An 18,405-nucleotide genomic window follows, 5' to 3' on the forward strand; every position below is an offset into this window, starting at 1 on the left:
TGCCTCCTCTGGCTATTTTTTAATGCAGTTGCGCTGGGAGATTGCTCTTTTCCCATTTCACACTTATGTATAATTCAAAATGGTTGTGAAAGTGTTCTACTACTTAGAGGCCTGGTTTGCTGATGTAGCAACCATCAGTCATATCAAAATTTTTTATGCAGGTTTTCTTGTTTTGTTTGGAGTTTTTTTCATCATAAGTGGACTTGGGTTGACCTGTGGCAAGTAACCATCCATGGCCCTGCCCTTTCCTGAGTGCCCCCCTAAGTGTTTTTTTGTTTTTTATATATATATACTTAGTTGTGTTTCAAAGGCTGTATCCATGTTCAATTGTGAGGAGGGATCTGGAGGCAGGAGGTTTGGTCTTCTTATTACTTTTACCTTTACATCCCCCAAATTCCTCAGGTCTCAGACTATAGGCGAGTCTAAATCTGGACAGATTTTGGGGCATCAGCAAGCCTTGGCGGCCTGGGATGCATTCCATGTTATCACAACTTCCCTGGTTTTCTAGGTCCCTGGTTGGGACCTTTGTTGCATCTCATCCCCCATGCTCTCTCCACATAGTTTATGATCTCAAGTCAATATCTACAGTCATCTATCATATAAATGCATAACAATGCAGAGCAAAATGCTGGCAGCCCAGTCACACCTGCTACGCCTGACGTGTTTCCGGGTTCAGCACATGCAGGAAAGGAGAGATACTAAGGCAGAGAGATATGGAGGGATGGAGGTAGCAAGATAGTGAGCGATAGAACAACTGAGGTTGAAAACAAAAGATGTAAACAGAAGATACGTAACTTGAGGAAAAAATGATGGGATGAGAGAGGAAGGAAATTTGAGCAATAAAGAGAGTGATGTTGAGAAGTAACAAGATAGAAAAAGGAAACAAATAAAATGAGAAGGACAAAGAGGGGTGTACAGGCAGTAGAAAAGTAGACACAGCACATAAACAGACACTCATATATTTGTGATATTGGTAATATTTGACATTTACATCAATAAAGTTGCTTTGACTGGAATAGAAAGCAGAATAGATGCATAAAAAAGGAAGATGTAGAGAATCTGGGAATATTTGTTTTCAGCTTACAAGCCAAAAAATCACATTGAATTTTGAATTTCTCCACTATCACAGATACTACATACTATACTATAATACAGGTTAAACCAGGTAAAGCAAACCTGGGTATTTGAAGCTGTTTGGGTTTTTTTTTTTTTTTACATATTTTTTGACATAAAATGACAAGACTATTTACCATTATCCCCTTGAACACCTATCCCTTTTCTGGGGTGGTTTGCTGAAATTAAAACAAGTGGACTATTTTTGATCATTAGATCCATGCATTTAAACGGGACAAAATGTTTCTAAGTTGTTCTTTTTGAGAATGGCCACAATGACCAAAATATGAGTCTAATCCTATATATATATTGGGAGGGCTTTCTAGAAGAATTTGGGGTCTGGCTGCAGAGATTTGCACCCATTCAGCTGGTCAAGTTCTTCCACATGAACTTCAGAAAACTCTTTATGGATCTCACTTTGTGCAGGGGGGCATTTTCATGTTGAAACAGGAGAGGGCCTTACCCAAACTGTTGGCAAGAAAACTGTAAGCAAACCATAGTCGAAAACATTTTATGTTTTAACCAGCCTGTTCTCACTCCCAACTCGTCACATATTGAAGCTTGGTCAGGACCCCATGGCGTCACTTTTTAATGCACTGGGTACCCCTTTAGCGTCATTTTTTAACATGCAGGGTAGTCCGATAGACTTCTGCTGAGCTCCCACAGTGTCTGAAATAGACACTATGAGACCAATGACATCTAAATAAGGTGACAAATTTCAGCCTGGTCGCCAGAATAAAACGTTGGCATTGTATGTTTCTGCAAACCACAGATACGTTGGATATGTACATTTCAACACATGTAGTACAGAGCATATTAACATTTCAACAATATGTATCATATCGACATTTCTGAAGTGACGTACTTCACATGACATCTATATAAGCTGACTTACTTTCATATTAGGAGGTGGAGGGGCTGGTGGATGGCTTGTAATGTTCTTGGAAATCAGTACAGAGTCAGCACAGAGCACAGTTGGAGACCACCTTGCCATTTTTATTTTATTTTTTATTTTAACCCAAACCATGATCTTTCCCTAACCCTAACCAAGTGTTTTTTGTGGCTAAACCTAACCAGACCTTAACCACTGCGTTGTCACATCATAAAATATTATTATTTTTTAACAGTGACTACCTTGATACTGCGCATTGAAAATGACGCCAGGGGGAGTAAGAACGTGTTGTTCTAGCAAAAAGACTGAATTCACTATTAATTGGAACGAAGGGGCACAGCCCAAACCACATAGTGTGACTTTCATTAGTACTCTCAGTCTGTGAAGTTCCACATAGTGCCGGCATCCTGCAGTCAAAACAGTGGGTGGTACAGTAAAAGATTAAGTTTTACAGCTGCTTTGCTGTAATTCTGGCTGATTAATGACACTGACATGGTGTGACCATCTGATTTAGCAAACCGACTAACCCACCAATCCTTGAAACCTTGTGTTTAACAAAAACGAGTAATCAGTCAGTGAGTTTACTCAATGGAAAATCAACATTCTCAACACTGTTTTTCTTGATTCTGGGCTTGAATCTACCTGCCTCTCACTCCTTCGCTCTCCCTGCCACCTCGTCCATCATTTTATTCTTCCGTGGCATCTTTTCTGCTTGGCTGTCCTTTACAAGCCCCCGTCGATTTAATGTGATGGACAGAGGAGATGAGAGAGAACGCTCCTCTGACAGCTGTAACACTCTGCCTCCAATTGACCTGGTCCTCTGCTACCACAGTTAGTCCTGTTTATGGACAGCCAAGGTCATAAATCTACTGTACAAGGGACACAGACAAACACAGCCGAGGAGGTTGCAAGACTATAATTTTCACACTCTTGGACATGCCAAGCTCCCTGACTGTACAAATGCATATGCAAGATGTACATACACAGTATATATGAAAGGTCCTTCAAGTCGTTAAAGGTGCGATGTAGAAGATTGACCCTTTTGCTAGATTAATATCCATAAATCATCATCACATTCATCATGAGATGCCATTAGAGTTGCTGTAAAACTGAAATGAGAAGTGCTGAGAACACTTTCAGTTTCTGTCAGCCATCATGTTTGATTTTCCAGGAAATCTGCACCTTTAAGGTTTTTTGCTTGGAAAAAGCATCTATGTTTGTTCTATTTCCTCTGATATCCTGTTAACTCATTAACAAACAAAAAGACAAACAAGTGAAAGCTCAATGTTTTCAGTAAAGACAGGCAATATGCTTCAGTTCAGGATGCCTGTTTCCACTGTTTTTGCCAACCGTCCAACAATTTATTTTTTTTTGCTCCAAAAATATTAATTCGGCACATCACATTACAGATAATTGAAGTATGGAAAATAATCAAACAAAACAAATAAATCTATTTAAAGAGAATTGTTTCATTAAGTCGTGATTGCAAGAAATTGGTTTGTTGTCTCGAGATAATGAGCTAATTAACTTGTGAACTCCAGATAAGGGGCCTAAAAATGATTAGCCAACATGCTAACTTTTGGTTTCCAAAATCAACATACTTTAATCAGACTTCTAAAACTTTGAAACAAGTCTCCACCAACTCCAGAAATAGAGGAAGCTGATAACACTGAACTGAATTTATAGGTAGTTCCATTGCTAATTGTCTCTGATCTTCATACTTTATGGTCTTTTTAGGATTCTTAACTGTTGTAGTATTGTTTTGTCCATTGGGCTGTTTTTATATTGCTTTTAATAAAACTTTTTATGATCCTGTCTCGGCCAAGTTTTCCAAAAAAGTCTCCAACCTGAGAGGTATTTCATTTTTACTAACCTGCAAAGTCAACGTATTAAAAGCCTTTGTTCTGTGAGAGTGTAATAAAGGTGGAGAAGTGAAACACGCTGGTGCACATATGGGTTCACTGCTCATTACTGGGAGTTGTAATTGTGTTAAGACTATGCTAATCGCATTCCAACGCATACACAAATTTCATTGCCATTCATGTGTATCAACCTTAAGTGATTGTAATCAGATCAATTAAAAACAGGACCGCAGTTAAAGTTACAGTGTGTAAAAACAAATGAAGCGCTAACACGAATCTTTTCTTGTTATGAGAAGGCCAACCTTGAGTCATAATGCCTCCAGCCATAAATAAGGTTTGGTTTTTAGAGATATAATACAGTTACACAACAGAGTTGCACATTGGGATGTTTCTGTACACACAATATATCCACCTGGACAACTGCCCATTCTGCAGGCTGCTTGTTTCTCTTCTTTCTTTTTAGCATTTAAGAAGATGTGCAGTCCTTTATGTCAGTGGTTCTCAATGTGGGGGGACCCACAGGGGTCCTTGAGGGAGTTCCAGGGGGTCCCCAGCAAAAAGGGGAATAATTTATTTTCACTATAATTCCATCCATAGGTAAAACAATGACAGAATGTAAAGGTTTCATACACTTTCTGTAATAAAACATCTAAATGCAAATACCTTATCAGATGGGAGACCCTGAGACAAAAATCTGATCAAATGGGGGTCTGTGGTCCAATTTGCGCCAGTTTAGGGGTTGTTTGAGAACCACTACTTAATGTAAGATATAATTTTATGTAACAAATGTCATATTTTCACTTAAAAACTCACCTCTTTTTAAACCGATGCTGCCATGAGGCTTTAACAGCTCTTCTGTATCTAAGACTCACAGGAGATGTAGTTGTTTGATGGTTAGGTTTTTTTTAACTAATCGGTTTATCATTGTTAAAGCTTCATTAATCAATATGTTTTACATTTACAATGAATTACATGATCTGTGCAGCAGACAGCTTCTTTCAAACAACAAGCTCTGATAAACCCATTTACCTGCCCAGCACTAAACAGCAGACAGACAGTTAGTGGTTAACTGGTGAAGAAAGAAAGAACATCTTGCAATGTAAGGGCTAAATATTGATCTCAGGAGTTGGTGAAAATCAAACCAGAGGTAAAAGGAGAAGGAATATTGGACTTATATTCATCAGTGGCCACAAATGAATGGTAATTTTGCTCAGCCTTGCTGGATGTGTAAACAGGGAATTATGTACTAAAGTATTAGCCATAACAACTTTATGAGGCAATTATATGTCGGGCTTTGTTTGTCAGTATTTTGTTGAGTTCCCAATAGTGGCCAAAAAAAATCAATTAATCCAGCAGTAAAATTTTACTATAATGGTGTGTTCAGACAGAATGTGAGGCGAGGTCATTGGTGCACTGGACAGTTTGTGTTTCTTTAATGTACCAACTGTACATTAGCTGTAAGCTAGCTAGCAAGTGTTCATTAATGTATCTGTCAACAACTATAACTCCTCTTTCGGCCCCCTGTAAGTGAAGGCTGGTGTATAAACAGATAATGAATTACAATATTAAAACGCAGCTGAAATAAAAAATGTCTAAAAACTTATAGCCTAATTGTTGATAAATACTGTACATTAATAAAACACTTTAAAATGCTTGTAACTACATTACGCTTGAACCATCACGTCAGATCCTGTTCCTTCAATGAGTGAAGCAAGGCACTAACTCTGTTTAGGTTTGTGGTTTTATTCCTAGTGGGGTTAGATTTGATAAATTATGTATTAAATTACCGAAACTAATATTAAAACTCAAGTAATTATGAATTAAATGGCATTCTGTTGTTTCCCCTTTTTGTTAATGTTAATATTTTTCCCAGCGAGGAAGGACTTTGGATGAAAACACATCCTTCAAATGTCGACGTTCCACATGCACAACACTTGTGAAATTAAACTTTATTGGTCACACATCTTCTTAACACTGTTACTCTCCATTTATTAAACCAGAAACACTTTGAAAAGTCTGTCTACAAAAACGCTTCCTGCTGTAACCACTGCGCCGCTAAGATGACTTTACATACGCTTTGAACTTTCGGCCCGTGTTTATACACTCGTGTTATTTACTCTACACGATGGGTCTCAGTATTCTCACGGAGATGTGTCAGGGTCACACAGTCATTCCTACATTCCCAACCACTTTCCATCCACTTCACACAAGGTCAGCACCAGAGGCATTCACCAGCGTATCTGTATTCATCACATTTCTATTCACCGCAAACAAGCAACCTGCGGTCCGCTGGCAGCACAGTGTCATCTCTCTGCAGGTACTCCTGCACATGGCCTCTGCCTCCTATTCCTACACTAATATTTGATTGCGTGCATGTCATTGTGGGATTCGTATTCTCGGTCTGAACCTGATTTGTCCAGTTTATAGAGATTCGCTTGTGAATTGGGAGCTAGTTTGTATACCGTATTCTCTGCGCAGGGTTTCAGACATGTCAGCTGTGATCTTATTCTAGCTTTCAGTGGTTTGCTGTTGTCGTTGTTATTATTAAGGGTTAAAGAAAAAAAAAATGCAACCAGCCTTGGAGGAGCAGGCACAGAGATTGTGAACAAGACGGAGTAAACAGAGAGACAGAGGGAGGAGGGAAGAAGACAGATGGAGGGGTGGAGGGAAGATGGGAGTAAGCGAGAAAAAGGAGGGAGGGAGGACAGGAGGTTTGGATAGGGAGGGAGTTGTGGGTCAGAATGGTTGATTGTGTGCCGACTTCTTAAGCACAAGGACATCATCTCCTTCATAACACACACACACACACACACACACACACACACACATGCAGAAGGCCATATGCATTCAATCAATAAAAACTAAAATTAAATTTTGTAACTTCAACATCAGCACCACCTGAAGATAATTCAGGCCCTGTAGGTGCAACTCTGTGTGTAGTTTTAATCATCATCAACTTTAAAAATGTTGACAATTTTTTTTATTATTGTGAAGTCATTAAATGAATAAAAGATCGATCTAACTTGAATTGAATCCATGTCCACAGATGTTTGTGTAAATTTCATTTCCATTTTGTCCTTTGCCAAAAAAAATAACTTGACAGATGTTTGTGTTTGTGTAAATCGAATTTTCATTTTGTCCATTTGCCAAAAAAAAAACAACTTTACAAAGTTCAGACTGTAAAAGTTTAAGTGCCTCTTTGTTTTGAGTGCCTCATTTCCACTGATAAAAATCCTCCAAACAAACAAAAACATTCAGTAGAAAAGACGCAAAAAAAAAAATCACATTTTTCATCATGATGACCTGTTTGTAATACAGAGGTGAAGAAGAGGAAACCTTTTCAAAATTCTCTTAACGTCCTATTTTCTGAGTTCATGACCTGTTCACTGTTGTAAGCAGGTACAAGTGGCAAACAAAGAGCGAGCAGAAGTGGGACGGTTCAGTCCTCTGCTGTCCAAGGCTTCGTCCCAACTTGCTGCCTCCTCAGTCCTGGTTTCTGCATCTCAAATTCTGCCATCGTAATCCATCAGTTTTCTTTGAATTTAGACACATAATCCCCCAAAAAAAGTACTTCACGCTGCTGTAGTCTTCTATGAAGAGCTCAAGGACACCAGCTAGTGAAAGGGTACAGCATGCAGTGGACGGTCTTAAATCTGTGGAAGAGCAAATAAGTTTAATTTTGAAAACTCTGTGATGTTAGAATACATTCATTTCCAAGTTTGATACAGTTTAACATCAATCAATCTCCTCTTGGTTGGTGGACTAAAACAGATAAACGTCAAAGTTTTCTTTTATTTATTACACTGTTGGACTGCCAGGCTGCTTTCTTGTTTTTAAGTTTAGGTTGTATACGAGTACCTTAATTATTTTTTACAACACAACATTCTTTTGAAAATGATCATAATGACCCAACAGACAGGAGTCACACCTGATGACACATATGTTACGTGTTCATATTGTGGTATAATTTCTCAAGACTTATAATGTGCTGAAGGGAACAAAAGGCAATGCAATATGTTAAGTTTAAACATAAGTATGTACAATTGTTATTAGTATGAAGCATTGTCAATCATAAATGTATGTACACTACACAGAACTTTGTAATCAATGAAAGGTCACATAATATGTTAATCACACTCAGAGCACTGATGAAATTGTAAGCATGTCTGTATTAAACTTTAGTATTTTTTTTAAAAAATAACCTCAAGAAATAATCAAGAAATAAGGTTGAAAAATTGGCAAGAATAACTTTAAAAAAAATAAAGCCAGAAGGGAATTTAGAAATAATGGTGTAAAATGAACCTGAACAATCCTAACAAAAAAATAAAAGGAGATATGGCTGAACAGGTGAACATGCCCAAACATGTCCAGGCTTATTTTTAGGATTTCTGCCTTACAACAGCTGATGTAAAGAGTTTCTAATGGTGTAATAGGTCAAGTATGAAGAGGTTGGACAATAGGCATACCCTATGCATGCCAAAAACAGTATAAAAGAAGGGCCGCTGGTGGTGAACCTTGTGACTCTGACTCTGACTCCTGATGATTCTTTTCGGACACCAAAGAGAAGTTTTTTTTCCTTGAGCTGATCTTTTCCAACTGAAGTCCAAAGATTAATTACGTCAATATTCATGTCATAGTACTAAGACTCAAGTTAAACAAGCTGAACAATACTCCAATTACCAGTGAGATACCTCACCAAAACACTAATCAATAATTCAAGACCTAATTAATTAAAAAAGTCATCCAGGATATTGCTATATTAAAGCTGGTGCTGCTGTATATATAAGAGGTTTGCAGGTTTGCATGCAGAAATAAATATTCTTCACTGCCACAATTTATAACGAGTTGAATCTGCAAATCTACATGTAGGCATTGACTCAGCAAAGGTAGAGGTCAGAACAGAGTGTATGAGCATATGGAAAAAAGGATGATTGCCCATTGGTGACCTTTATCGACATATAAAGGTAAAAACAGGTGAAATGATCCTTCTGTAGCTCTGACAACAGAATTTCTATGCAATTGTCAGCACACAACAGTTAAGTACAGCATTGCTTTGTTTACTCTCTGCCTATATATGCTACGCAGTATGCAGAGTGAACTGTAGTGTCTGACTGTTTGCAGTGATGGTTAAAAGGGACATTAAGTTATCTATGACTTTGTATTGTCCTCTATCAGTGGCCAGTAGAGACTGCGACAGCACTGATACAGATGATCTGCAACTACAAAAGTAGAGGATGTTACAGCAGCTAAAAATAGTCCAGCAGAAGTATCTAATGAGGGCGTGATGTGGTATTAAAACATCACAATACAAGAATGTTGTTGTTCTTTTTCCTTTTCCTCAGGCAAGGACTTTCTCTTCTTTGTTCATCCTGTTTGTCAGGGGTTTTTTTTATTAGCAGGTAATTTCAAAAAACTTCAGGAACATTTTAAATATAATTTGTTGGAAAGTCAAGTCATGGACAAAAGAGCAAGTGAATTGTATTTTTTTTTTTTTTAAGGGATTTGAATAAATTCTGCATTTTTTGTCCTTGAGAGACTGTTGCATTTGCTTTTATCATATAAACTGTTTTGCTTTGCGCCTCTCACAAATTATGTTTTAAGCAGGCTACATTTTAAAGGATTTCTCAATATTGTAAGAGGGCATTTTTAAATACTGTTGCTTTTTTTTCTCAAACTGTACTAATTGTATTTGAAGGAGAAAATATTTACATATTTCACATTCACAGTAAGAACTTCTGCACTGTGAAACTGTGTGATTGTAAATGAATCACACTAACTACAACTTTGCGACATTTGGTGTTTAAAGTGACCATGTTTCTTGATGTATCCTCAACTTTTCTTATAGATCAATTTCTAAATCTAAGTAATTATGTCTGCACATTCTGCTATTTTCTTGACCTGACAGATTTTTGGGGGAGAGGCGAGGGATTCCTCATGTCATCCTGGATAAACAACGCAAAATAAGACGTGAAAAAAGTTTCTGTTTAGAAACCTAACCAACTTTGTTTGCACAGGCAGATGAACGTTTGACCTGCTCCTTTAAGGCTGCGACGATGTCGAATGTAACTCCAGTGGATGGAAACAAATGAAAAGAGCTCAGTGCTGAACATTTGTGGTGATACGTTCTTACAGCAGAAGATGGGGAAGTTTGGGAGAGACAAACACATCTGTTGTTCCATTGTGTTACATCAAATAGCTTTTATCTCTTAACTGAACAGGGAACAAGATGAACTGGAGCTGCAGGGGTGTCACTTCTTCAGGTCGGATCATCTAAGAAGTAAAACTGAAGGCTGCAGATTTCTAAAAGCAAAGCAGTCTATAGCGGTATTTCATAAAAATGCACAGTGTACCCAATGCACAGGTAAATCAACTTTAAATTATTGTTGATATTAAGTACTTGTAGTCAATATTTACTGTCTAGAGTACAGTTTTTCTGTCTTTTGTCCTATTTTGTTCCAGAATTTCCCATTTTAGTCCAGCCAAAACTTTTTGTACTGCCAGCCGCACAATCGGTTGATCTGTTCAACACTTTGATCTAGAGTAAGATATTTCTAAAACAACCACAACTGTTCTATTTTAGTGTACCCTGAAGCATTTTGTGGCACTGCAATCAAATGGCCATCAAATTTCTATTTGACTGGTCCATCAAAAGGTATTTTAAAAACGAATGTCTATAATACCATGAAGTTTGTTGTGGACATTCAAGTCACCAAGAGGTTTCTGTGGTTTTTACTCCAGCATCACCCACAGGATGAACTTTACTAGTAAGACTAAGAAGAGTTGGACTCTAAAGATGTGTATTAAATTGATCATGTATGTTAATGGTAGGGACAAAATATTAGGAACGCTCAATATAATGCACTCCAGTACACCTTCACCACCCACTACCACCTCAATAATAAACATAAAGTAGAATTATAAAGCTTCTGATCAGAGCTTATTTTAATAATTATCAAAGACATGTTGTGGGCAGAGGTACGTTACTCATACCTTCTGATTTATGAATAAATGGGAGGACAGACTAACCTGGAGGGGTCTTCCTCCTTGGAGAAGCGTCCTTTCACCTCGATGCTGTTCATCTTGTTCTCAAACATCCCATAGCTCAGTGTCACCTGCAAAGGAGAAAACACACACACAGTAGTGAGAAAGTGTGCACCTTTATGGATTTTTCTGTGTGTGAATGTATGTGTTGCTACCTGGTGTGGTATGTTTCTATGGCGGATGAGCAGCAGGTCTTCCAAATGAGAGTGGAATAAAGGACAGTGGACCATAGAGATTCCAAGCCTCTTCTCCACAATAAAGCCCACTGTACAGTCGTCAGGGAGACGGATCGTCGCCGACGTCTGCTCGAAACGGGAGCCACTGCAAAACACACACACATATGCATAATTTTATCATTTTATGCTAAATTACCGCGTTGACAAAAAAAAAAAAAAAGTTCACTGTGATGGATCTCAAGCAAAATACAAGCCTCTTTAAATTGATTTTCATTGCATGCTGGTGCAAACTAAAAACAGTGCCTGAGGGGTAAAAACTCAATCTAAAAACTTATGGTATATTTTGGAAAAATGCAATTTGCAGTTAATGGGCTAAAACTTCAAAAAACAGTGGCGCCTAAAGGAATATCTAATAAAACCTAAATTGCTGGATGAAACGATGGAAGCTGCACTTCTCTTATTCTTTTTCTCCTATTCATACAAAGTACACACACAAATGCAGGTAGTTCTTGTAAATACCTGGCCCAGGGAGCCATCTTCTCCGCCAGCTGTCGACTCAGACAGAATCCTGCTCCTCCTGTAGCGAACCAGAACCGCACTTCCCTCTGAATGGAAACACACACACACACAGATATGAATAGATACATCTGTGCAGGCACAGACATGGAAACAGAAACAAATTGTATGTTGAAACTAGGGGTGAGAGTTTTGTTCAAAAAACAACAAAAAAATGTGAAAATTATAGGAAAAATATTGAGTCGGAGAACTAAAATATTGGTGGTCTAAGAAGTTTTCAAAGTTGTGAAACTCTGAAGAAATATAAGGTGTTGTGTAATATTTTGGCATCTGATAGGCAGTCAAACTGAACTTCCTCAATCATATTTCATCTTCCCAGTAGTGCTTGTAGTAACACGCCCCTGAATGTTTTTTGTGATGAGACTCTGGGCACTGCCTTACAACTCTTCCAGTTTGCCTGCTGCCAGAATCAAACTGCGAACATTGCGGTTATGTGGCATGCGTCTTAACCAGAAGGCTACTAGGGTGGGCTGCAAATATGCTTTTTTGCTCTCTTGCCAAGAGTTAGTTGAGAAGTCTCAGCTACCAACCTAGCAGCCTCACAGTAATGACAAGACTCCAATAAGTTACCGCTCCTGGCCCAAATCCTGTAAAACCACAAACTGTCATTTTGACACTTTGGTTTTTGTGTGGATTAAACAAACATATAACATATTAATCTGTGAGCTTTAAAGGTGCTGGTAGGTGGATGTTGTTACTGTTGGACGGAGCCAGGCTAGTTGTTTCCAATCTATATGCTAAACAAAGCTAAATGGCTGTAGCTCATAATAATTCCCCAAAAATGTCCATTAATATGCAGATGATACCCAATTATATTTATCAATGAATCCAGATGAAACCAATCAGTTAACTAAACTCCCAGCATGCCTTAATGACATAAAGACCTGGATGACCTGCAATTTACTGCTGCTAAACTCAGACAAGACTGAAGTTATTGTGCCTTAGAAACACATTATCTAATGATATCTACTAGGCTGGATTATTGCAATTCCTTATTATCCAGCTGCCCCAACAAGTCTCTAAAAACTCTCCAGCTGGTCCAGAATACAGCTGCACGTGTACTGACAAAAACTAGAAAAAGAGATCATATTTCTCCCATTTTAGCTTCTCTGCACTGGCTCTACATGGAATTTAAAATCCTTCTTTTCACCTACAAAGCCCTGAATGGTCAGGCACGACAAGAGCTTTTAGTACCCTATTACCCTACTAGATCCCACTAAATGTGCTCCCAGAATGCAGGCTTACTTGTGGATCCTGTCCACACCTGTCAGGCTCCTCTCCTGTGGAACCATCTCCCAGTTTCAGTCCAGGAGGCAGACACCCTCTCTTTGTTTAAGAATAGGCTTAAAACTTTCCTTTTTGATAAAGCTTATAGTTCGGGTCGGCCCAGGCTTGCCTTGGACCAGTTCCTAGTTATGCTTCTATAGGCCTAGACTGCCAGGGGACTTCTCATGATGCACTGAGCTCCTCTCTCCTCCTTTCCCTCTCCATTTGTACACACTCATGTACCATTAATGTATGTTACTAACTTGGCATCTTTCCTGGAGTTTTTGTGCTCTCTTGTTTCGCAGGAGACCTTCAGCTGCAGATCGCCCGCTGTCCCCGTGGTCCAGTTTGCCACCCTCCGCTGCTGCTATTATTATTAGTCTTTTTTGCCCACTGCTATCACTATTATTATTAGTCATATTTCTATTATTATTGTTATTATGTTTATTATTGTTGATGTGCTTCTCTCTCTCCTCTCCTCCTCCTCCTTTCTCTCTCAACCCAACCAGTCAAGGCAGATGGCCGCCCACCTAGAACCCGGTTCTGCTCAAGGTTTCTTCCCATTAAAGGGGAGTTTTTCCTTGCCACTGTTGCCAAGTGCTTACTCATGGGGGAATTGTTGGGTCTCTGTAAATGAAAGATTATGGTCTAGATCTGTTGTATGTGAAGAGTGCCCACAGATAACCTCTGCTGTGATTTAGCGCTATATAAATAAAACTGACTTGACCTCCAAGTGAAGTGTGTTTCCCTGTACCTCTATTGCCTGCAAAGAGTTTCTTTTATTGTCAATTTGTCCACTCTTGAGTTCCGTTTACCCCTCAAAAAAACAAATCCTTGAAATACAAAATACACAAAACCTGTATGCTCAGAAATATAAAAAACACACAAACACAGGAATATTTTTCAAACTGATGTAGTAACCATCTTTCCCACTAAAATACATAATGTGTGTAAGAGATAATCTGCTAACTCTTTGCCATTTCTCAAGTAGATTTTTATCTCCTTCAGTATAAACTGTTTAGATGATATTTTATAAGGAGGAAATGTATCTTTCTGGTGTTGTGTTTGTGTGTTAGTTGCAGCAGTCAGATTAAGAGTTATACGCAGAGAACAGGTTGTAATTACAGAACAAATTAGTGGACTGTGTGTTTACTTTCCATTTGCTTTGTTGGAAATTTTTTGCCTTAGTTTTCTTCCCTTTCATTCTTTTCACACATTTCCAGTCTTTATTTAAATTATTTATGTTTATTTTTTTTTGTTTACCTCTTCAGCATTCATTTTTCTTTCCTTTACCCTTTCCTTTTGTTATCCTTTTATCATATCGCTAGTATTTGTTTTTTCCTTTAATTTATTAATAACATTTCCTTTCTTTTTGTCCCTCCATTTCTTTCCTTTCCTCTCTCCTGTCTGTCCTCATTCATTTTTTTAACATCTTTATCATTTCCTTTCCTCTGATTCTTTCTTTTCCTCATTTCTTACTTTGTTGTTCGTGCCTCTCTCACTGTTTCCTTTCCCATCCATCCACTTCCTTTTGATTTCTGTCTTTTTCTTTCATCTCTCTTTTTTTGTTTGTTTTAAAGGTAAATCCTTTCTTTTAATTTTCTTTCCTCCCTTTGAATTCCCTCCTTTTTCTTTTATTGTGAAGTCCTTTACACTTCTTTCCTTTCCTCTCTTTCAATTCAATAAAAAATTCTATATTTGTCCCTGAGGGGCAATTTGCAGAAGCACGTAGAGTAGCACAGTCAACAAGCAACACTATACAGGAAAATTTAAAAAATATATAAAATGCAAGAATGAGCTGCAAACATTATGATAATAACGAGAATGATATGAGAATGATAATATTAGTGCAATAAAAGTATAATGCAGTATACACAGTGTGCATATTGATGGGTAGCCTTTAGGGAGGTTGTTGGTTAACAGAGGTGAGCAGAGGGACGAGGATGGCTGTGGAGGTGAGGAGCTGAACAGCCTTGGGGACAAAGGTTGCCCTTCTCCTCTGTGTCCTCCAGCTTGGGCTTTTCCTCCTTTCATCATTTCATCCTTCTCAAGCCTCACAATAGTGACAGGAAATCAAAAAAGATAGGCGGTGAGATGTAAGAAAACGAGAAGAGGAGACAGTGAGGAGCCCGACATTTTTTCCACCACCGCTCCAAACTCAGCAAAGGATGGAAACGATGAAAAATAGGAGGGAAAGAGAGAAGTGAAAGAGAGTGAACAGTCAGAAAATGGGAACAGAAGGAAGGGGGAAGGGTGAGAGTGTGGAAAAAAAAGAGTTGGGAAGCAAAGATAAATAAAGATCTATTTTTCAGTGTAAATGGGTGCAATCAGGGAGTGGAGAATGTGACACGAGGGAGATGAAGAGCATCATTTCAAGAAATGGGCGAGGCAGATTGAGAAACGCAGGGAGAGAGGAGAGGAGAGAGAGAGGAACACACGCTATTCAGAATCAGGATGCACTTAAACTAAATAGGAGCATTAATTTACTGTAAAGCATGTGAACTCGGTGACACACACGCACACACCTGTGAATAGCTGCATGTGTATTCCAAAAACAAACTATCGACCTCCTGCGGTTTGACAACCTCCTTCCCCCTGGGAGTCTTCCTCATTGTGCATGTGTGTTTTTACCACCAATCAATATCCCAACAAGATACTAATCACTCATTGATCCACTTGGGTTCGAAAATCCTCCCCGTGTGAACAAAAGCCAAGAAGCTATATGTTTCCATCCATCCATCCATCCATCCTTACTGCATCTTCCTCACACGTCCTCATCAGTGATGAAAATGAAAAAGAATGAAGAGTATGCATTTGAATGGCAGTGGTTAACCTGGCTGGGCTGCACTTTGGCACGAAACCAAAAGGAAGAGACCTCAGCTTTGTTTTACAGTTCAGCGGAGTCCCCACTAGAGTGTCAACCACAAAGAGAAAAAGAGGGCAAGAGAGGGCAAGAAAGAAGACAGGAAGAATAACAGAAGGATAAAAGAAATGTCAGTTCCTTAAAGGATGTGGCTGGCGATTTTCAACAAATCTCATGTGCAGAGCCAAACTTGGATGAATTGATCCTACTTAAAAGTATTGTGTGTGTATCCATAGCCTGATATATCTTATTCTTCTGTTGTTGTCCAAAAACTATTAAAAACACATCAGTGAGCCACACCACTGCACTGGGTGACATGTTCCTTCGCCCCAAAGGGTTTGGGTACAGAAGTTGTTATAGAAACGGCTCCAAAGACTAATTACAGCGATCGTGTTTTCAGTCTCCAGAGGGTACTTCCATGTAAGGTCGACGCCACTGAGCATGTGGTAGAATGTGGTTCCTAGTGTTTCGCTAGCTTGTTTGGACCCTAGACTGTATATAAAGATGGATGTAGCGAGGTGTTACATCATGTGACGTTGGTTTGTGTCAGAGCTGGTTTGATGCCCAGAGTTGCATTGCACTGAATGAATTGAATGGTGTTTATGGGTCAAATTGGACCTGAACATACAGGTTTTGGTCATCATTCTTCTTTAGGAATTGACATTTCTTTTATTAGTTATGATAAAAACTTAATTTATGAGCCTATAAAGTCTCACGAGAAACGGGACATCGAAATTATGTAAAAGACTTTGTTTGGATCTTAAAACTTTAATGGGATTGGATACTTTTGTCAGTGTGTAGTTTTCATAGGTACTATTACTTCAGTAGAAAATCCCAGTGAAACCTGTTTACAGTGAGGTCTGTGTTTGTTTGTGTTGTTTCCGGAGAGACACAGTAAGTGTACTACAAACTAAATTGCATTCACCTCCATTGTTTTGGGGTCAGAACAGAGATCTCAGCAATGGATATCTCAAAAGCTGGGCAAAGAAAACCAAAACTATACTAATAGAGGTAATTTAGAAAATATGTTTTTGTGTTTGAGCTTATTTTTAAGTGACCCTTTGTGTGGATTTGAGTCAGAGAGTAAAATGGAACAAATGAAAGAGTAGTAAAAGCAAAGACAATCAGTGTGAGCAATGTGTTTGAAACATAGGAAAGGAAGAAGATGATGGAGAAGCTGAGGGATTTTATAAAAGAAAAGGGGGGTAGGAGATGAGGAATCTCAGGAGGCAAAACAGAAAGAAAAAATAAATATGTGGAGTTGCGTTTTCAAGAAGATAATGTGTCTCTGATGGGTCACCCTGCCTTGAGGAGTTATCAGTCAACATAAATTAATTTCAGTCTGGATTTCAGGGGAGTTTTCGTGTTCTGTGGTGTGAATACAAAGAAAAAATGCTCAAGGGAAACTTTCAACACACTAAATAAAATTGTGTTTGTAACAGTCACTCACTGAACCTTTATCTGCAAAACTGTGAGTCTGAAGTCATGAGTCACTAAAAGGTTAAACATCTTATTTCACTGAACTAACTCATTATGCTGCATATACTATATATCTGTTTTTGGATTAAATATGCTTTACTGTTCTGTTGTTCAGGTAAATTGTTAGTTCTCCCCCAGCAGAGCACCAGAGACTTCAGGAGGCCAGCTAACTTCCTGTTAGCCATCTGCTTACTTGAATGGGGATAAAATAATTTAATCATGCATCTCTTCTAGACTTTCCAAATGTTTTCAGACCAAATGGATCAAATTCTGATAGAGAAACGAGTCGTTTTGTGGAGGTTGTGTGACACTCAAAACAATTTATCCACAGTTTTACAGCCAACAGTAGTGACAAACATTTTTAAATGAGTAAAAACTAGGTAATAAGTTGATTGATCAGGTGAGATCATGGAGTCTATGCTGTGCTTCCATTTCCTTTCCCTCTAATTCTCGTTCCTGTAACTCAATAAATACAGAATATAGTTTGTTTCCATTATTGTTAGTTTGCTTCATAAGACCTTTTCACTGGGTTGTGTGAGAGTACCGACTTTGCTTGACATCTGTATGAATAAGTATGAATGCAGTAAAGAAATCATTTATTGTCATTCATGAGAAACCTTGTGAGAAATATGTTGTAGTGGCCTGAGTGCATTTAAGTAACATAGGTGAAAAAAAATGGTTGTAAAATGTCTGTTTGGCTGCTTTGAAGCATCAAAAACCTTAAATTGTACAGGTTAACAGCTAACGATACTGCATTGATGTAATAATGTGAACTGAATTTCACTGAAATTCACCAAAGACGTCAATAAGTGCTAAACTCTACTAAACTTCAACATGAGTAACCAAGTAACATGAAAGCTCCTATGTGGGTAAACCAGGGTTCGACACAATCTTTAAGGAATTAATGTGGCATTTTACCGTTGCATTTCCCTCCAGGAGTTCATGAGCAGTGATGGGCTTGTCCAGGCTGGGTTTGCCTACGTAGATGTCACCATCCTGGGGAAATGCCGAGAGCAGGGAGAGGAGGGCCTCCGGGTTCACGTAGTTATCGTCGTCCACGTGACAAAACCACCTGAGGAGCAACAAACCTTGTTTTAATGGTCTGTGTTTCACCTCTCCTTTCTACTCTACCCCTTA

At 38.5% G+C, this 18,405-nt stretch overlaps 1 protein-coding gene across 2 annotated transcripts in view; it reads right to left on the minus strand.

Annotated features, from left to right (window-relative positions):
* Positions 1 to 2,906: 2,906 nt before the first annotated feature.
* The window catches only part of mfng (MFNG O-fucosylpeptide 3-beta-N-acetylglucosaminyltransferase), a 32,018-nt gene continuing 16,519 nt past the window's right edge, over positions 2,907 to 18,405 (minus strand). The window contains exons 4-9 of one of the 2 annotated variants that reach the window (XR_010927918.1): positions 18,187 to 18,340; positions 11,604 to 11,689; positions 11,064 to 11,229; positions 10,894 to 10,979; positions 4,677 to 7,520; positions 2,907 to 4,620 (exon numbers count right to left, since the gene is read on the minus strand). Coding sequence is in view for 1 of the 2 variants with exons in the window: in XM_067585429.1 (XP_067441530.1) it covers positions 7,469 to 7,520; positions 10,894 to 10,979; positions 11,064 to 11,229; positions 11,604 to 11,689; positions 18,187 to 18,340 (544 nt within the window). In the remaining variant the exon portion in view is untranslated. Of the gene's footprint in view, positions 7,521 to 10,893; positions 10,980 to 11,063; positions 11,230 to 11,603; positions 11,690 to 18,186; positions 18,341 to 18,405 lie in introns of both variants that reach the window. The other variant, XM_067585429.1, reaches the window with a different exon arrangement.

This window comes from Thunnus thynnus, chromosome 3, assembly GCF_963924715.1.
Source record: "Thunnus thynnus chromosome 3, fThuThy2.1, whole genome shotgun sequence".
NCBI classification, from domain to species: domain Eukaryota; kingdom Metazoa; phylum Chordata; class Actinopteri; order Scombriformes; family Scombridae; genus Thunnus; species Thunnus thynnus.